The sequence below is a fragment of the Chiloscyllium plagiosum genome, chromosome 1 (genome assembly GCF_004010195.1).
Source record: "Chiloscyllium plagiosum isolate BGI_BamShark_2017 chromosome 1, ASM401019v2, whole genome shotgun sequence".
In the NCBI taxonomy this organism is placed as follows: Eukaryota; Metazoa; Chordata; class Chondrichthyes; order Orectolobiformes; family Hemiscylliidae; genus Chiloscyllium; species Chiloscyllium plagiosum.
In genome coordinates this window covers 25534795-25556410 of record NC_057710.1, presented here as the reverse complement: position 1 = coordinate 25556410, position 21616 = coordinate 25534795, and the positions used below count along the sequence as shown (strand labels likewise).

General features: G+C 42.1%; 1 protein-coding gene across 1 annotated transcript in view; it reads left to right on the top strand.

Annotated features, from left to right (window-relative positions):
* Nucleotides 1–2158, top strand: part of LOC122563207 (probable E3 SUMO-protein ligase RNF212) — a 109947-nt gene extending 107789 nt beyond the window's left edge. The window contains exon 14 of the mRNA XM_043717158.1: nt 1937–2158. Within this exon, the coding sequence (XP_043573093.1) occupies nt 1937–2158 (222 nt within the window). The remainder of the gene's footprint in view (nt 1–1936) is intronic.
* The last annotated feature ends 19458 nt before the right edge of the window (nt 2159–21616 follow it).

Sequence of the window (21616 nt, the reverse complement as noted above, 5' to 3'; positions counted from 1 at the left end):
GCAACTATAGGGGTACCTCCAGCAGAGTTGCTAATGGGGAGAAGACTCTGCACCAGGTTAAATCTGATCTACCCAGAACTGTGGGGAAGGGTGACTTTTAGGGATGTATGTACATGGACTCCAAGATTCCTCTGCACATCCACACTACCAAGAATCTTTCCATTGACCCAGTACTCTGCCTTCCTGTTATTCTTCCCAAAGTGAATCACCTCACATTTAGCTGCATTGAACTCCATTTGCCACCTCTCAGCCCAATTCTGCAGTTTATCCAAATCCCCCTGCAACCTGTAACACTCTTCCACACTGTCCACTACTCCACCGACTTTAGTGCCATCTGCAAATTTACTAATCCATCCAGTTATGCCTGCATCTAAGTCACTTATAAAAATGACAAATAGCAGTGTTCCCAAAACAGATCCTTGTGGTACACCACTAGTAACCAGACTCCAGGCTGAATATTTTCCATCAACCACCACTCGCTGCCTTCTTTCAGAAAGCCACTTTCTAATCCAAACTGCTAAATCTCCCTGAATTCCATCCCCCTGCATTTTCTCCAACAGCCTACCATGTGGAACCTTATCAGAGGCTTTACTGAAGTCCATGTATACCACGTCAACTGCCCTACCCTCATCTGCATGCTTGATCAGCTTCTCAAAAATCTCAATGAGGTTCGTGAGGCATTACCTACCCTTGACGAAACCATGTTGACTATCTGAAATCAAATTGTTGTTTGCTAGATGATTATATATCGTATCTCTTATAATCGTTTCCAAAACCTTTCCTACAACAGAAGTAAGGCTCACTGGTCTATCAGGAAGCTTTGGCTAACAGATAAGAACAGAGTGTCAGACATCCAGTTCACTCTGAGAGCTGGCAGTGGGGGAGCTAGATCAGTGTCAAGGACTCTCCACATGTGAATAAAGGGTGATTGGTGACAGGATTTCGGCCTCTCTGGAGTTATTTCATCTTTCATGCCAATTCACCATAGCCCTCAGCCCTGCAATACTTCAAATATCTACCTACCTCATTTTAAATATATCCAGGTGCCAGTGGATTGCAAAACTGGAAATGTTATGCCCTATTCAGCAACACAGGGAACAGATAACTTTTGGTCGCCTCGGCTAACATTAATTTTTGGGAAATTGATGATGTCTAACATTAAGGAAGTAGAAACAGGGCTTGTGGAAAATAATAATAGTCAATCAGAGCTAATTACTTTATGAAAACTTGTTAGTCTTTTGAGGATAATACAAACAGTTTGGATAGAGAGAACCAGTAGTTTCAGTATAGTTTTGATCTTCAAAAGGCATTTGATAAGATGGAAACTCTCTGCACAGGGTAAGAATTAGTGGTGTTAGGGATAATATATTAGCAGGTACAGAAGTTTGATTGATTAATAGAAAGCAAAGATTTGGGATAAATAAATCAGTGTCATTGTCAGGTTGGCAAATGATAACTAATGGAGTGCAATGGGGATCAGAGCTCTCAACTATTTACAATCTACATTAAAGACTTAGATATAGTGTTTTTGGTCAAATTTGCAAATGATACAAGGGGAAGATGGAAAGCCTATTTTTGAGGAGAACAGAAGAGGAGATAAAAATAGGTCAGGTGGACAAATACTCAGTACATGAATTATAATATGGGAAAATGCCGTTAGACACTTTAGTAGGAAGAATGAAAAAGCAAAGTCTCTAAATATAGAATACAGCATGCTTTATGTCATTCTAGATTTGGGTGTTCTTATACATGAATAACAAAATAATAGTATCTAATTAACTAAGTAATTATGAAGTGTTCGGACTCATTGGGATAGGGCGCTAGAAATCAAATCCCACTATTCTCAGAGTTGTCTCAAATGTAAAAATTTGATTAAAGCACCAAATGGGCCAAATGTACCTAATTCAGTTCTGCATTTAAGGCTATTGTTCCTCAGCACCTGATTGGAAAGCTGGGTCTGCTGGGCCTAAATATCTCCCTTTGTAACTGGTTCCTGGACTTCTTGACTGGGAGACCGCAGTCAGTCCGGATTGGGAACAGCATCTCCAACACCATCAGACTTAGCACAGGGGCGCCCCAGGGCTGTGTGCTCAGTCCACTGCTGTTCACCCTGCTTTGCAGCAATGCACAGCTCGAATCACATCATCAAGTTCGCTGATGATACGACTGTAGTGGGTCTCATCAGCATGATTGATGAGCCGGCATACAGAGGAGGTGCAGCGGCTAACAGACTGGTGCAGAGCCAACAGTCTGTCTCTGAACGTGGACAAGATGAAAAAGACGGTTGTTGACTTCAGGAGGGCGCGGAGTGACCACTCTCTGCAGGACGTTGACAGCTCCCCCGTGGAGATTGTGAAAAGCACCAAATTCCTTGGCGTACACCTGGTGGAGAATCTCACCTGGATCCTCAATGCCAGCTCCATAGCTAAGAAACGCTGAAAATGTGTTGCTGGAAAAGCGCAGCAGGTCAGGCAGCATCCAGGGAACTGAAGAAGGGCTTATGCCCGAAACGTCGATTCTCCTGTTCCCTGGATGCTGCATGACCTGCTGCGCTTTTCCAGCAAAACATTTTCAGCTCTGATCTCCAGCATCTGCAGACCTCACTTTCTCCCCATAGCTAAGAAAGCCCAGCAGCGTTTCTACTTTCTGCGCAGGCTAAGGAAAGCCCACCTCCATCCCCCTTTCCTCATCACATTCTACAGAGGGTTCATTGAGAGTACCCTAAGCTGCTGCATCACAGCCTGGTTCAGGAATTGCACCATCTCAGATCGTAAGATCCTACAACGGATAATGAGGACAGATGAGAAGGTCATTGGGGTCTCTCTTTCCTTCATTACAGACATTTACACCAAACGCTGCATCCACAAGGCTGAGAGCATTGTGGAAGACCCTACACACCCCTCACTCAAACTCTTCTCCCTCCTGCCATCTGGCAGAAGATACCGAAGCATTCGATCTCTGAAGGCCACACTGTGCAACAGTTTCTTACCATCAGGCTCCTTAACATAGTATAATTGGACTCTTTCCCATCTGAAATTCTTTGCACGACATTGAATTGCTACTAGAAAAATGTCTGTTATTTATCATTCTTCTGTTACGTTGTAACTTGCGAGTCTTGCACCTCTTACGCACTTTATTCTGTGGTCAAGTATATAGTTTGTGCTGTCCGTTTGACACCCTCAGTCCTGGAGGAACACTCTCTCATTTTTACTGTATAGTAGAAATGACAAATAAAAAGCCATTCTATTCTACACTACTCTACTCATCAGTCTAATCCATTTGAAAAATGCACACACCATTTTTTGATCATAAAGTGTAAAATCATAATTCATTATAAGCCAATAGCTTTTAATCAATGACAAGAAAGAAGTGTAAACTTAATTAAAGTATAAAGTTCTAACTTATAACCTTGCAACTTAAACCCTTCCCCTTTTTAAAAATCACATGCACATTCGATCAGGTACATGAAGAGATAAGTCAAGGCACAGGTATTATGAGTTGGAAACAAACAGAAAATTCAGTGATGCAGTCTTGACATAAGTTTGGATTACAGGAATCAATGAGTTGATTTCATTCAGTTCATTTTGACTGTTCAGTGAGAACACAAATTTGTATGTATATATTGTTTCTCAATCTTTTAATCACTGCTTAAAGATTCGTCCTTTCATTGTCTCTTATAGTGATTTTTAATCTTTTCCTTTCAATGAGGGAATTTTCAGAGTGAGAGAGCATATTTAAATGGCAGAGTGAAAATAGCTACCAGCAGATTTTCTATTATTTCTTAACACAGAAGAAAGGGATTTAGGTAATTTTTCATTGCAGGCTGGATGTTTCTGCTTCATTGTCCAAGGCTTCCCATTCACAAAGTGGTTACTATGTTAAGTACTCTGACCCCTGGTCCCTGAAAACTCAGTCGGTCTCTGAACAGAACTGCTCTGAACACATACCCATGGAGCCAATGTGTACAGCAGCCTATACCATTGCTTTAACAAGGCAAGTTTGTAGATTCAATAAGGACAACATGATGGCTCGGCGATTTAGTACTGCTACCAGACAGCTCCAGTGACCCAGGTTCGATTTCAAACTTGGGCAACTGTCTGTATAGAGTTTGTACGTTCTCTCAATGTCTGTGTGGGTTTCCTCTGTGCTCCAGTTTCCTCCCACAGTCCAAAGATGTGAAGGTTAGGTGGATTGGCTATGCTAAATTGCCCCTTATTTTCCAGTGTTGTGTAGGCTAGGTTGGTTAGCTATGAGAAATGCAAGGCTACAGGGATGTGGTAGGAGGCTGGGTCTGGGTGGAATGCTGTTCATAGTGTCGGTGTGGAATCAATGGGCCAAATGGCTGTTTCAGTACTGTAGGGAACCTGATTCTATAACTGACAATAAGATCCAGCAATTTGTTTTTAAAACGGCCACAGTTTCCTTGGTTTAAAGAAGTATCTTTTCTCATTTTCAGTCCACAGTACGAAAAGAAATCAGTGCAGAAGGCCTTCAATGGAAGAAGGATGAATATATAAGTAGGGAAATCTTGCTATGGTTGTTGAGGGGTGACCTTATAGAGGTTTATAAAATCATGAGGGGCATAGATAAGTTGAATAGCAGATTTTCCCTAGGGTGGTGGAATTTCAAGACCAGGGGCCATATTTTTAAGGTGAGAGGTGAAAGATTTAAAAAATGAAGGGCAACTTTGTTTTACAGAGTGGTTCATGTGTGGAATGAACTTCCAGAGGAAGTGATTGATGCAGGTATAGTTACAATGTTTAAAAGACACTTGGATAAGTGCATGAATAAGAAATGTTTGGAGGAATATGGGCCAAATGCAGGCTGGTGGGACTAGTATTGTTTGGGATTATGATTGACATGGACTGTTTGGACTGAAGGCTCTGTTTCCCTGCTATATGACTCTATGACTGTCTTTAAAAGAAGTTTAGGGTATGACAGTAGCTATCTTTTGCCTGAATTGTAGCATTTGGATTATGGAGACAATTCATCTATAGTTTTGAACTAAAGAGTTTAGGTAAAATTGTCAAATTTATATTCAGACTATAAACAGAAATCTAATAATTAGAACTAGCTTGTGCATTTTTGGATGACTTAGGTATTTTGTTGCTTGGTGACAAGTATTATGAATTAATGTTACATTAATACCGGTGGTAAAATAGTAAATACAAATTTTCCCAATTTAACAAAATGATATAACAACTGGGAAAAATATTTGAAATGTCGTACTGAAATATAAATACCATATTAGGCTCTGAGCAAGTTTATCACCATAACTCATTGTAGTAGTGCATTTGTTCTACTGCCAAAAATGGGTTGACCCAGACATCTGTATAAAACAAGACATTGTTGCAATTTAAAAGTCCTGTTCTTAATTTACCCCGATCCTATACTTTCACTAACTTATAATATGATGCTTGGGTTTGTCTTGTCTTTATCAGCTTTGAAGAACAAAGAATTAAACTAACTCGTGTTGATTTGCTCATTATAGAATAATATTCGAAAAGAGAAAATGAGGAGAGGTACAGGTTGTCAATTACTATTTTCCACAGGATGTCTAAAAGATTTCAACTCCTGATTTACCTTCAACTTGATTTATGGCTGTCCTCAGCTGGTCTGAGGCTGACAGTTGCAAAACGCCTGCCACCTCCAACAAAGTGCGGAAAGTTTTAACAAATCTTTAATGATGTTAATTAGCTTGTTTAGGAGCCCTAGGTGATTTTAGAGACCCGTACTCTGCTCCATCCTCATGAATATTGCTGATGTGGAAACAAAAGCAAGGCATCCAGCTACACAGTGTTACTGCCACTGTTTTCCGGACAACTGCCTTCATTCTGATTCGAATTAAGCAGTGAAGCTCTGGTCCAATGTCTTCCTCAAACTTAGTTTTCCACCAACAAATTTGGCTACTATTGACTCTGTTCTTTCATCGAAGTCTTTAATGTAGATTGTAAAGAATTGAGGCCTAAGCACTTTGCTCTATGGCACTCCGTTACGTAGCATTTGTCAACCTTTAAATGATCCTTTTATCCCAACTCTGTTTCCAGATATTTAGCCAGACCTCCACCTGTGCTAATATATTGCCATCAACATAGGGGATCTTATCTTGTGGTGTAACCTCTTTTTTTGTGGTATCAGCCCAAATGTCTTTTGGAAATTCAAAATTGGGACATTCTAGTCTTAACACTGATGAATGTTGGACAGGCAAACAAAAAATTGGTCAAGAACCATTTGAAGAGTCCAATCCCCATGCTGACAATTTTGATTAGCAGTGGATAGGGGAGGGTCAGGTGTCCTAACAGTGCCTGCCCCATCACAAAAATTGGCATTTCAGACCTTCTATAATTTTGAAGGTGGCATTGTTCATGTCAACTAAAGCGTCGGGAACCATGGTGAAACCAGTGTTTGGAGCCAGGAACCACATGGCAAGTAAGTTCAAAAGGTGTTGCCAACTTCTCATGTCATAATGTAATTTTGTGTCATAAATTGCATTGAGTCATAGATTCATACAAAATGGAAATAGACCCTTCAGTCCAATTTGTCTGCGTCAACCAAACATTCCTATCTGATGAAGTCCCATTTACCAGCATTTGGCCCACATCCCTCTAAGCCCATCCTATCCCTATACCCATCCAGATGCCTTTTAAATGTTGTAATCGTACCAGCCTCCAACACTTCCTCTGGTAGCTTGTTCCATAAACACACTGCCCTCTGCATGAAAAAGTCGCCCATCAGCTCCTTTTAAAATCTTGCCCCTCTTATCTTAAACCTATGCACTCTAGTTTTGGATTGCCCCACTCTAGGAAAAAGACCTTGGCTATATACCCTATCCGAGCCCTTAATGAGCTTATAAATCTCTATAAGATCATCCCTCAGCCTCCAAAGCTCCAGGAGAAAAAACCCAGTCTATTCAGCCTCTCCCTATAACTCAAACCCTCAGGTCCTGGAAATATGTTTTCAGTACAGAAATTGGTGATAGGATAATTCTTGAAAGATGTGACTTTTAATTTGAATTTCATTTTGGAAGTGAAAATATCTTTAGATGCACAAGAATGCATTAGCCACTGAATAAAATGGTATTTTGCATCGCCCAGTAATTAAATTCAGATTTGACTGTGTGAATCATCTTTGTATTCATTCATTCCTTTGAGTTCTGTTCAGCCATCTGTTTGGCTACTTCAGAGTCTTGACAGATGATTGAATTTTTGCTGACTTCAAAGGGTTTGACGTATTCAGCTGTGGAGGTTCTGTTGGCACAGTGTGTTTTATTTGTTCTTTCATGGGATATTGGTGTCACTAACAAGGACAGTATTTTTTGACAACGCCTCATTGCTCTTGGTCTGAGTGGCTTTTTAGGGCATTTCAGAGAGCAGTTAGAATCAACCATTTTCTGTAGGCTTGGAGTCACATGTAGGTCAGACTGGGTAAGGATGAAATGTTTCCTTCCCTAAAGGACATTAGTGAATCAGATTGATTATGCTATTGCTAATAACTTCATGGTCATGGTCTGCTTTCCATTCCAGATGTATTACTTCAAATTCCACCATCTACAATGATGAGATTTGAATCTCATGTTTCCAGACTTTTAGCCAAAGCTCCTGGATTATGGATCAAGTGACATTATCAGTACAGCATTGACATTATTTAGCACATATAAATCCCTGAAGCCAAGCAACTTAGCCTCCTCATCTGCTAAGTTTAAGATAGTTAGTCTGCTACTTGGTCTAATGATGGTGGTGGTGGGGTTGTGGTGGGAGGCATGAAGAAACACTGTCTGGCAGTGTGCAATATTTTTTATGTCTGTTTAGAAGTGCAGAAGTGTTTTGTACTGTGGCTTCAGCAGCAGAGATTGGTAGTTTAGTGTTCCTAGCTCATTTGAAGCCTGTTGAATAAGGCCTACTCTCACCGTAGTGGTTCAAAACTTGCCACTCAGCATAGGAAGTTTGTCACTAGAAACTTGTTAGTGATCTTGATCCAAAGTAAACCTGCTGATGTTCAAATAATTCTTGCTTGCTTGATTCTTGCTTGCGGTACGTTGGCTCAGTGGCTAGCACTGCTATCTCACAGCACCAGGGATCTGGGTTCAATTCCAGCCTCGGGCAACTGTCTGTGCGGAGTTTGCACATTCTCCATGTGTCTGCATGGGTTTCCTCCGGTGCTGTGGTTTCCACCCACAGTCCAAAGATGTGCAGGTTAGGTGAATTGGCCATGCTAAATTGCCCATAGTGTTAGGTGTATTAGTCAAGGGTGAATGTCGGGGAATGGGTTTGGGTGAGTTGCTCTTTGGAGGGTCAGTGTGATCTTGTTGGACCGAAGGGCCTGTTTCCACACTGTAGGGAATTAATCTATGATCCTATAAATGCTTGGCTGAATTCCAACCCAGCCAAAGGATTTAGCTCAGTAGGGATTGGGTGTCACATCTGTCAAGGGAATACAATATTTTTTATCATTGACACAAATGTGATCTTTTGAAATGTCTGTTATATAATGGATTTTGAAGAACTGTTTATTTATTTTGACAGATATCTGAGTTTCTTAAAGGATTTTGGTCTTTACGCTAATTTTGATGAAATGTCTGTTTATTTTGACAGATTTGTATGCCTTTCAGAAAAGTTCCCAATTTTGTTTTGAGCTAATGAGTTCAGTATATATTGGATACTGGAAGAGATGGGTGGCAGTTGCTGTGTGAGGAGGGTTAGATTGTATGGAAGGTTGGAGATGACAGGGTATGGTGCGATGAGGGGAGAGTGCAGTGAGTGGAAGAGGTTAAGAATGGATTGTTAAGAAGGCGAAAAGGCTAAAGGGCAACTTACAATCTGATGGGGATAAGTGGGGTGATGATTGGGGACCTCAATTTCATCACCGATCAGAATTGTTGTCCCAGCAATAAAGGATGTTTTTTTAATCTGGTCCTATTTGCATTGGCTTGCCTCTGTATTCACCAACCAATGAAGTGACTAATGGTACCTCCAGTACAACATCATATATGGCAGGGTGGGTAAAATGGAAAACTAACTTGGACATGTCTCATGATTTTGTCTTGTCGAAGAGCTATTATAAATGACAGATGGTAAAATTGATTGTGTACCATAGCTACACACTCTTTTGATGGTACTAGAACAATGCTTCAAATATTTGAAATAGTATATTTTTGAAAAAATGAATCATGAAAGGTTATGTAAACTAAACTATAAATTTCTGAATTGGCTTTTGCCCGAAACGTCCATTTCGAAGCCCCTTGGATGCTGCCTGAACTGCTGTGCTCTTCCAGCACCACTAATCCAGAATCTGGTTTCCAGCATCTGCAGTCATTGTTTTTACCTATAAATTTCTGAAGGCACAGGAGGAGCAGCAATGGAAACATATACAATGGAATCACATAGGGGCTTGTGCCATATGGGCACAGGCTGGATTTGTGGCAGAGTAATACAGTACGTTTGGTAAGGCCAATCTCAATATTGGGAGCAACTCGCTGCTTCCTTTACACATCTGCCAAGCAGCTAAGCAAGTTTCTTGCTAAGCAGCGGCCAGTTGTTAATTAAGCTGTATGGACATGGAAGTCAGAGTGAGTAACAGGTAGTTTCAGCTCAGCACTGGCTGTGAAGAGCATGCAAGTTGCATAGAACTGAACAACATCTCAGGCCTCAATCCACTGTTATTAGCCACATGCACTCCTTATCAATGGACATTGGTACCTGACATTTACCATTCCCTCAGAATCCTCATGTCACCTCTCCAGTCCACTCACAGGACACTTAAGAAGTACAGAGCTGCATTGTAGGGTGCATCAGCAAAGAGCACTGAAAGGTTATTGAAAGAACATGTTCTGCACATGAACAGTAATCCGGCTCACGGATTAGAACAGGTTGCATTTCAAGGCTAAGAGCAAGTGAGGACTGCAGATGCTGGACATCAGAGTCGACACTGTGTTGCTGGGAAAGCACAGCAGATCATGCAGCATCTGAGGAGCAGGAGAATCGATGTTTCGGGCATAAACCGTTTATCAGGAATGAGGCTTGTGGGCCAGAGGCTGAGAGATAAATGGGAGGGGGGTGTGGGGTTGGGGGGAAGGTAGCTGAGAAGGTGATAGGTGGATGAAAGTGAGGAAGAAGGTGATAGGTCAGAGGGGAGAGTGATGGACAGGTCAGGAGGGTGGTGCTGAATTGGAGGTTTGGGACTGGGATAATGTGGGGGAGGGGAAATGAGGAAGCAGTTGAAATCCATATTTATCCTGTGTGGTTGCAGGGTCCCAAGGCAGAATATGAGGCGTTCTTCCTCCGGGCTTCAGGTGGTAACGATTTGGCAGTGGAGGAGGCCCAGGACCTGCAGATCCTTGACAGAGTGGGAGGGGGTGTTGAAGTATTCAGTCACAGGACAGTGGGGTTGGTGGGTGCAGGTGCCCCAGAGATGTTCTCTGAAACGATCTGCAAGAAGGTGTCCTGTGTCCCTGAAGTAGAGGAGACCACATCAGGTGCAGCAGATGTATTAGATGACATTGGTAGAGGTACAGGTAAATGTCTGGCAGATGTGGAAGGATCCCTTGCATTTCAAGGCTGCTGACTTGCTTTATTAGAACTTTCTCACTTACCGCCTATCTGCATGCTCACTCCATCTATCTCTTTCCTTGCTTTGTCTTGCCATGCCATGATGTGTCATGCTTGTTAGTGCATCAGTACTTCAGCCAGAGCCTAAAGCTGTAAGTATTGTTGGATTAATGTGTTCTTTCATGCAAACATGAATTGGACCAGGCTGTATATCATGCTTGAGCTGAAAATGTGTCGCTGGAAAATCGCAGCAGGTCAGGCAGCATCCAGGGAACAGGAGAATCGACGTTTCGGGCATAAGCCCTTCTTCAGGAATGAGGAAAGTGTGTCCAGCAGGCTAAGATAAAAGGTAGGGAGGAGGGACTTGGGGGAGGGGTGTCGGAAATACGATAGGTGGAAAGAGGTCAAAGTGAGGGTGATAGGTCAGACTGGGGTGGGGGCGGAGAGGTAGAGGGACTCACTGGAATCCTTGTAGAGGGAGGAAGAGAGCTTCTTCAAGGAAGGCATCCTTGTAAGAGGATTCGCAGTAGGTTAAAATCTTTGAGGTCATGCTTATTGGCTTGTGTTCATAGTGTGCACTCAGTTAGTGGTTACCTAAATGCTCACAGCACCCCTGCTTTGCCTTAACTTGCCTCGTTGTGCCAATTAGCAGTCACACGACCAGGTAGCTTGCCGAAGGATTGGCTCCCAGTTTGCTGCACATCACCTTCCACTAAACATCACTGCCCACTCTATACACAGCAGCACTTTTGAACAGAGATCAAAGAAATGATAGTGATGTTTTAGCACAAAGAGCAATAGTGACAGCATAACTTATAGATCTGTTCGCACCTTATCACCTTGCTCCAAATGAGACAGCATGCTCTCAACAGATACATCAATGGCATATCAGTATGAATATGAAGTTCCTAACATGCTGCCACAATTACGTTCAGGCCAAACAAACCAATCAAATTTATACAACTTGAAACTTCATGCACAGTACAATTTCACTTGTGCCATCAAAAGGATTTTCTTTTCTTCCCTCCTACTACATTTCAATGTTGTCTCAAGTTCTGCACATAAGGTGAATGAAGCTTGCTCTGCAGTGGACACTGTTGGCCCTGGAGGGACCAAAGATCCAAAGAGGTAGGCATGAAGGGTGCAACATTCTGCCACAAATCTCCCCATTGCCCACGGTTCTCAGATCCCTCTAAGGTTCCACTCACGATTAGAGCCATACAGTGATTTTAAATTCAGGATATTGAATGCATAAGCAAAATATTATGACAGTACCAAACTTTAATGGGTTGTGATCCAATTTAAAGTCTTACACTTTACCTAACCATCTACCTGAGGCTATGTCCAATCAACATGCCTTCAAAAGGATCTTCCTCTTTGTAGACCTCTGCCACTCTCCCAGCTCTTCAGCATCTGTCACAATGCCTCTGTACCTGCTTCAGTTGTGTAGAGCTGAAAATGTGTTGTTGGAAAAGCGCAGCAGGTCAGGCAGCATCCAAGGAGCAGGAGAATTGACTTTTCTGGCATGAGCCTCATGCCCAAAACATCGATCCTCCTGCTCCTTGGATGCTGCCTGACCTGCTGCGCTTTTCCAGCAACACATTTTCAGCTCTGATCTCCAGCATCTGCAGTCCTCACTTTCTCCTTCAGTTGTGTAGAGCACAACATGCGAGGATCACGCAAAAAAGTCTGTCCAAAATTATTTCGTGGCCACTCCAGACTGGTCAAAGTATCAGAATCTCATCTTCAGGAGGCCAGTCATTTCTCTGATAGTCCTGTTCAAAGAATGGGCAACATAGTACCTTCACTGTGACGCAGTCTAGAGTTTATGTAACAAGGTCATCACAACAGGCACTGACAGTAGCCTTTGTCTCCCAGTAATATAAGCCTTTAAATAGAGCAGGACAGTAAGAGTTCTCAAGGACTCAGTCAACATGGCAAGTCCCAGAGCAACTAGCATAGACTAGGTGATACCAGTGGTCACAGGTGACTTGCACATTGATGCAATGGAAAAACCTTATGATATGAACTGCTCAACACAATATGCATTCAGTCTATCACACCATATATCTAAGGACAGCCAGCTATGTTGGCATAGCCTACTGACCAGGCTGCAGCCACGGGGAATCATGATGAAGTGGTATGATGTAGCACAAATTGCATCAATAATAGTCTTCATAGATCCCACACAGGACACTAGAGCCATCCTAGCAGCAACTAGTTGCATAAAAGTTAATGCAAGTGTCATCTGACGGCCACCAGGATAGGATAACCACCCACTCCTTCATGTTGGAGGTCCCACTCCTGCAGTTAGCAGAGTTCTGTAACAGAAGCTTAAGAAATCCTCAGCCTGAAGCAACATTGCACCACTTATATGGAGGAAATGGCATCAAGGACGATCTACTCAGATCCTCCTGTACCTCCAGCGTATACTGAAGCTACCTTCAGTGACAACATCTTCATGTGGAGGCTGTTTAGTATCTGATAGAGGTTGCTTCTCATCCTGGATTTGCTGGCATTTTGTTTTCTCCTCTATTTCTTTGCGATTTCACTGCATTGTAGTGACAGCAATAATAACACCTGCTGTGACTGGATCCAGCAGTTATATTGCAATGAGTCAGTCTAGGGAATAGAAGAAAAAGAAAATTCTCTAGTAATATGAGTAGTCAACATTCATATTACACACGAGTGACAGTTTACTGTACTCAGAGTGGGGCATGGAGCACATTGACAAGGAGGTTCATTGAATGCCTCCACGTTGAACTTTGACAAAGGGACCTTATAATGATGAATGTAACAACACAAGTCAGTAAGAGATTGTAGGTACTGTATGAGTACTGAAACCTTATCCTTAATGCCTCCACCAACACCTCTATTACCCAAGAAACGTATCACCGCACAGAAGAGCAAGGTGGCAAAGAGTAATATTGCAAAATGAGATGGAATAATTTCTGTGCCCCTATAGCATCTTGCATTATCTCTGTGCTTTATAGCCTGCAGGTATCTCTTTGAAGTTTGTCTGTAATTACTTCTGCTTCAAACAGATGACTATCATGAACCACAATGACCAATGACGTGGTCAAGACTGCTTGTGATGAGTCTTTGCATTCAGACAGTCATAGAGTCATACAGCTTAGAACCCAGAATCTTCAGTCCAACTAGTCAAGAAAGATAGTAAAGAAAAGCCTGGGAACTAGAGACTGGTGAGCCTGACATTGATGGCAGGCAAATTGTTGGAGGTAATCCTGATGGACAGAATTTGCATTTTTTTGGAAAAGCAAGGATTGATTAGAGATAGTCAATATGGCTTTGTGCATGGGAAATCATGTCTCACTAACTTAATTGAGTTTTTTGAAGAAGTAGCAAAGAGGATTGATGAGGGCAGAGAGGTGGACATGATCTATATGGATTTCAGCAAGGCATTCAACAAGGTTCCTCATGGTAGATTGGTTGGCAAGGTTAGATCACATGGGATACAAATGAGAATGAGCCAATTGGATACAGAACTGGCTCAAAGGTAGAAGACAGAGAGGTTGTGGTGGAAGGTTGCCTTTCAGACTGGAGGTCTGTAACTAATCATGTGCCACAGGATCAGTGCTGGGTCCACTGCTATTCATCATTTACATAAATGATTTGGATGTGAACGTAAGAGGTATAGTTAGTAGATTTGCAGATGACACCAAAATTGGACTTGTAGTGAACAGCGAAGAAGGTTACCTCAGACAACAATGGAATATTGATGAGATGGACCAATGACTGAGGAGTGGCAAATGGAGTTTAATTTAGATAAATGCTAGGTGCTGCATTTTGTAAAGGCAAATCAGGGCAAGCCATATACACTTAATGGTAAGGTCCTGGGAGGATTGCTGAACAAAGAGACCTCTGAGTGCAGGTTCCTAGTTCCTTGAAAGTGGAGCCGCAGGTAGATAGGATAATGAAGAAGGTGTTTGGTATGCTTTCCTTTATTGGTCAGAGCATTGAGTATAGGAGTTGGGAGGTCATGTTGCGGCTGTACAGGACATTGGTTAGGCCACTGTTGGAATATTGTGTGCAATTCTGGTCTCCATCCTAGAATGTTGTGAAACTTGAAAGGGTTCAGAAAAGATTTAGAAGGATGTTGGCAGGGTTGGAGGGTTTGAACTACAAGGAAAGGCTGAAAAGGAGAGGCTGTTTTCCCTGGAAGGTCAGAAGCTGAGGGGTGACCTTATAGAGGTTTATAAAATCATGAGGGGCATGGATAGGGCAAATAGACAAAGTTTTTTCCCTGGGGTGGAGGAGTCCAGAACAAGAGGGCATGGTTCAGGGTGCGAGGGGAAAGATTTAAGAAATTTACCACAATGTTGATGAGAATGGAGAGTTTGAGTTACAAAAAAGGCTGGATAGACTGGGAGTTTTTTTCACTGGAATATGCAGGGTTAAGGAGTGGACCTTACAGATGGTTATAAAATCATGTGTGGCATAGATAAGGTGAATAGCAAAGTCTTTTCCATAGGGTGGGGGAGTTCAAAGCTTGGTGGCATATTTTTAAGGTGAAAGGAGAAAACTTTAAAAAGTACATGAGGGGCAACCTTTTTACACAAGAGTGTGCTTCATGTGTGGAATGAGCTACCAGAGGAATTGGTGGATTCAGGAACATTTACAACATTTAAAAGACTTTTGGATAATACATAAATAGGGACGGTTTGCGGGGGTTGGGGGAGTGGAGCAGAATATGGGCCAAATGTGGGCAAGTAGGCCTAGTTTAGTTTGGGAACATGGTCAGCATGGACTAGTTGGACCAGACTATCTGATTCTGTGCCATATGACTCTATGACTCTCACTGTAAAAGTGAGATGTTAATGTCTGCAAATAGGAGTCTCACTGATCACGAGCGAGAATATTGCCTTGCTGTTCAACACTTGTTTGGAATGCGGAACTTCTTGCTCTTGACATTGAAAAACTTCTCATTGGCCATCTCATTCAATTTTCTGAGCTTACTTGCCAATGTCCATGTTGTTCAGTACCTGGGAAGATTATCGAAACGGAGTGGTTTGCTAGAGGGCCAATAATTGTCAATCACATTATTAAGGGACTAGACTTACATATAAAAGCAAGCTACTGCAGATGCTGAAAATCTGAAATAAAACCAGGGAGTGCTGGAGAAACTCAGCCATTTTGGCAGCATATGTGGAGAGAGAAACAGGATTAACTTTTGGAATCCAATATAACTCTTCTGCAGAAGTCAGAGCTATATACAGGCTGAATCTGATAGGGACATTAATAAACAGGTTGTATTTTTATGAATTTTTTTTATCAACTTCAAATCTTAATCTGCCATGGCTGGGATTGAATTTATTATTATTACTCCACCCCACTGGACTTTTTAGTGGCAACATCACCACCTTAGGCTCACCTTCAAGCCAATACTCCTGTTTTACAATTATTTCACCAGTCATTATTGTCCCTGGGTCAATATTCCTGGAACTACTTTTGTAGCAGCCCTGTGGAGTACCTGCACCAGATGGACTGCATCAGTTCAAGAAAAAAGCTGTTGGTGATGAGCAATAGTACTGGCCTAGCCAGCAATGCCCACATCCTGTGAAAGATAGAAAACATAATGACTACACTATCTTCCCCCTTCATTGCAAATGTACAAGGCATATGGTGAAAATAGTCAAAGAGTGTGATGCTGTGGTTGGTGGAGTGTGGACAGTGTGGAAGAATGTTGCAGGTTGCAGTAAGACTTGGATAAACTGCAGAACTGAGCTGAGAGGTGGCAAATGGACTTCAATGCAAATGGACTTAAATGCAGGTGATTCACTGTGGGAAGAATAACAGGAAGGCAGAATACTCGGTCAATGGAAAGATTCTTAGCAGTGTGGATGTGCAGAGGGATCTTGGTGTCCATGTACATAGATGCCTGAAAGTTGCCACCCAGGTTGATAGTGCTGTTAAGAAGGCATACGATGTGTTAGGTTTTATTTATAGAGGGATTGAATTTGGGAGCCGCGATGTCATGCTGCAGCTATACAAAACGCTAGTGCAGCCTCACTTGGAGTATTGTGTGCAGTTCTGGTCGCCCCATTACAGGAAGAGTGTGGAAGCATTGGAAAAGGTGCAGAGGAGATTTACTAGATGTTGCCCGGTCTGAAGCAAAGGTCTTATGAGGAAAGGCTGAGGGACTTGCGACTGTTCTCATTGGAGAGAAGAAGGCTAAGAGGCAATTTAACAGAGACATAAAAGATGATCAGAGGATTATATAGGGTGAACAGTGAGAGTCTTTTTCCTAGGATGATGACATCTGCTTCTACGAGAGGGCATAGCTGCAAATTGAGGGGTAACAGATTTAAGACAGATGTTAGAGGCAGGTTCTTCATTCAGAGCGTGGTAAGGGCATGGAATGCCCTGCCTGCCAATGTAGTTAACTCAGCCACATTAGGGGCATTTAAACAATCCTTGGAGAAGCATATGGATGATGATGGGATAGTGTAGGGTGATGGGCTTAGATTAGTTCAAATGTTGGCGCAACATCAAGGGCTGAAGGTCCTGTTCAGTGCTGTATTGTTCTATGTTCGAAAAGCCCTTCATCAGGATGCTGCCTGGTCAGCTGTGGTTTTCTAGCTCTTCGACTCTGATCTCAAGCATGTGCAGCCCTCACTTTCTCCTATATGGTGACAATAATTTGATCTGAAGGAATAACTTATCAAAAATGCAAAAACTGATAAGGTGGTTAGAAATACTGTTGATCAGGTTTTAAGGAAGAACAGAACAGAATATAAGCAAAATATGATGGTTAATCTGCAAAATAAAATGTTAGATTGACTTAATGTAGTTCAAAACTACATTAGAGGGGATAATTTTAAGGTGAGAGGAGAAAGATTTGAAAGAGGCATAAGGGGCAATGTTTTCACATAGAGGGTAGTTCGTCCATGGAATGAACTGCCAGAGGAAGTGGTAGATGCAGATACAGTTACAACATTTAAGAGACAATTGGATAGATATATGAATAGGAAAGGTTTAGAAGGATATGGGCCAAGTGCAGGCAAATAGGACGAATATGGGAAACGTGTTCGGCAAAGACGATCTGTGCTGTATGACTATGAGTGTAAGTAACTATTTGAGAAACCTGTATTTGTAGTCTGCAAAGGGAACTAAAATTAGTGAATCTTTCACTGACATTCTGAGTTTTTGTTGAAGTCAAAAGAAGTTCTTGAGGCTTAGAGTTGATTTGGACAGTTTTATCATCAGTATTTTAAAAAGAGCAGATGAATACTCTGGTAAGTTAGGGAAATATTTGTTTTACGAAAAGTCAGTGAGATAATTCTGAGGGAGGGATTCAGGAGTGAGCATTTGAAATGATAAAAATAGAAAAAGAAAGTCTGGCAACTGAAAATACTTTTCAAGGCCACTGACCATCTCAAAGAACTTTACAGCCAATGCTTTTTGAAGTGTAATCTCTTGCAATGTAGGAAGTGTGGCAGCCAACATGCTCAGAGCAAACTCCCACAAACAGCAGTGTGATAATGACCAGATAATCTGTTCTTAGAGTATTGGTATAATTCCTGCTCTCCTTCAAGATAGTACCACAGAACCTTTCACATTCAAGCAGCTGTGGCCTTGGGTTGATGTCTTATCCAAAATATGCCACCTCCAGCATGGCTCCCTTTATTGCAGTATCAGCTTTGATTTTGTGCACACACATTCAAGTGGAACTTGAGCTCAGATGTTTGTAACTCGAGCGCAACATTGCTGGCAACAGAGCCACATTCATTCTCATTAGCTATTAAAGAATAGTCATAATGTACTCAGAGAAACAGTTTGTTAAATAACCACTATCAACATTGAACATTTAATTCACTGTTAACATTTTAGGGATGAAGCTTGAAGCAGATGACCGCAAACCCGCAACTAAATTTACATTTCTCATTGACATTATTCCTTTGTTAAATGGAAAATTATTGTGAGAGTGTAAAGTGGGCTAATGATTTGCTATCATTTATGTTTTTACACACTGTAGCTCGAGGTATAAATGGTATGTTGTATATTAAATGAGTCAGTTGCTTCCCTTTTTAAGTTCACTTTCAGTTACTTGAGATTTTACTCTGTTTACACTGCAGCTAATGTATAATTGAGCAGTTTTCTAAAGTGCACCTGCAGTGATAAAACTCAAAGCTGAATAAACATTCAAGTTCTCAAAAGTAGGCACAGCAGCAACATTTAACAGTGAAGAAAGGAGGAAGGAGTAAATAGGCTTACATTGTAGATCAGGCCTTGTATAGGGTCCACCAGATAGGGAAGATGGCAACAGATGGATGAATGCAGTACTCAACTGTACAGCAAAAAAGACAAATAAGGTGAGGCTGTTTAAGGGAGATTGGAGAGATTGTCAGAACCATGTTCACTAGGCTAAAACTTGTGGTAGCATCCTTGCAATGTAGAGGAATGATGTGCCACTCATTCCTGTAGCAAACAAAAACAGAAATTGCTGGAGAAACTCAGCAGGTTTGGATTTAGGGAAACAAAATGCAGACTAGGTAACTGCTTTTTGCAACGCCGATGTTCGTCCATAAACAGTTTCCTGAATTTCCAATTTCCTTCCACTTAAACACACCACTATGTTTCTATGCCAATGTTTCTGTCATGGCCTTGCTGCAGTGTTCCCCCAAGGATCACTGCAAGCTGGAGGAACACCTTCCGCTTAGATACCTCATAGTCTTCAGGACTCAACATTGAGTTTAACAATTGCAGAGTATTTACCTACAATTTACCTATTCCCACAAGCCAACTCCTATCATGAAATGGTTGATTTCAAAATAGATAACCCATTTTCAAATAGTAATAGTCCCCATTATATTCTTATATTCTTCCTTGTCTCACTTATATTCTTCCTTGGTTTACTATCAACAATGTTGTGGTTCTGTTCGCCGAGCTGGAAGTTTTTGTTGCAAACGTTTCGTCCCCTGGCTAGGCGACATCATCAGTGCTTGGGAGCCTCCTGCGAAGCGTTTCTTTGATGTTTCCTCCGGTGTTTATAGTGGTCTGTCCCTGCCGCTTCCGGTTGTCAGTTTCAGCTGTCCGCTGTAGTGGTTGGTATATTGGGTCCAGGTCGATGTGTTTGTTGATGGAGTTTGTGGATGAATGATGCTGCTGATGTATGGTAGTGTGGCTAGTCCTTTTGGTTGTGGTATGTCCTCGTTCTGTGGTCTTTCTCTTAGGCATCTGTTGATGAAGTTGCGCGATTATCCGTTTTTGGCAAATACCTTGTATAGGTGTTCTTCTTCTTCTTTTTGCAGTTCTGGTGTACTGCAGTGTGTTGTGGCCCTTTTGAATAGTGTCCTGATGCAGCTTTGTTTGTGTGTGTTGGGGTGGTTACTTTCATAGTTTAGGACTTGGTCTGTGTGTGTGGCTTTCCTGTATACCCTTGTAGTGAATTCTCTGTTCAGTGTTCTCTGTACCATCACGTCTAGGAATGGGAGTTGGCTATCCTTTTCTTCTTCTCTCGTGAATCGGATTCCTGTGAGTGTGGCATTGATGATCCGGTGTGTTTTTTCTCTTTCCGAGTTTTTAATGATTACAAACGTGTCATCGACATATCTGACCCAGAGTTTGGGTTGAATTTGTGGTAGGACTGTTTGTTGTAACCTTTGCATAACTGCCTCTGCTATAAGTCCTGAGATTGGTGATCCCATGGGTGTTCCGTTGATTTGTTCGTATATCTGGTTGTTGAATGTGAAGTGTGTTGTGACAAAACCCTAGCCAGAGAAACAGTAGCCAACCTACTGGACGTACAGAACAGAAAACAGGACGCTGAACCTATCAACAAAGACGGCATACTTAAACTACTGGACTTGTGCCTCACAACACACTTCACATTTAACAACCAGATATACGAACAAATCAACGGAACACCCGTTTGTTCCAGTAAGCTGGATACAAAATTAGCTTGGTCATAGAAGACAGAGTGTAATTGTGGATGGATATTTTTCTGACTGGAGGTTCATGACCAGAGGTGTACTGCAAGGATCTGTGTTTGTACCTCTGTTGTTTGTAATATATATAAACGATTTGGATGAAAATGTAGATGGTATGATTAGCAAGTTTGCAGATGACATAAAAATTGTGGATTGTTGTCGATTCTGAGAAAGGGTATCAAAGGATCCAGCAGAATATAGGTCAGCTGAAGGTTAGGCAGAGAAATACCAAATGGAGTTGAATCTGGGAGGCGATGCACTTTGGGAGGTTGAATTCAAAAGGGAAGTACACCGTAAATTGTAGGAGCATTGATAAACAGAGGGATTTTAGAGTGCAAGTCCATAGCTCCCTGCAAGTGGCAGCATGGTGGATAAGGTTCTAAAGAAGGTATGGAATGCCTTGCCTTCATCAGTTGGGGCATTGAGTATAAAAATTGGCAAGCCATATTGCACCTGTATAAAATTTTAGTTAGGCCACATTTGGAATGTTGTGTGTAGTTCTGGTCCCCCCACTATAGGAAGGATGTGGAGGCTCAGACAGGGTGCAGATGCTGTTTATCAGAGTGCTGCCTGGAATGGAGAGTATTAGCTATGAGAAGAGATTGTTAGCAACAAAAAAATTACAGATGCTGGAATCCAAGCAGGAGCCTGGAAGAACTCAGCAAGCCAGGCAGCATCAGGAGATGGAGAAGTCATAGAGTCATAGAGATGTACAGCATGGAAACAGACCCTTTGGTCCAACCCGTCCAGGCCGACCAGATATCCTAACCCAATCTAGTCCCACCTGCCAGCGCCCGGCCCATATCCCTCCAAACCCTTCCTATTCATATACCCATCCAAATGCCTCTTAAATGTTGCAATTGTACCAGCCTCCATCACATCCTCTGGCAGCTCATTCAATACAAGTACCACCCCCTTAGGTCTCTTTTATATGTTTCCCCATTTACCCTAAACCTATGCCCTCTAGATCTGGACTCCCCGACCCCAGGGAAAAGACTTTGTCTATTTATCCTACCCATGCCCCTCATAATTTTGTACACCTCTATAAGGTCACCCCCCAGCCTCCGATGCTCGAGGGAAAACAGCCCCAGCCTGTTCAGCCTCTCCCTGTAGCTCAGATCC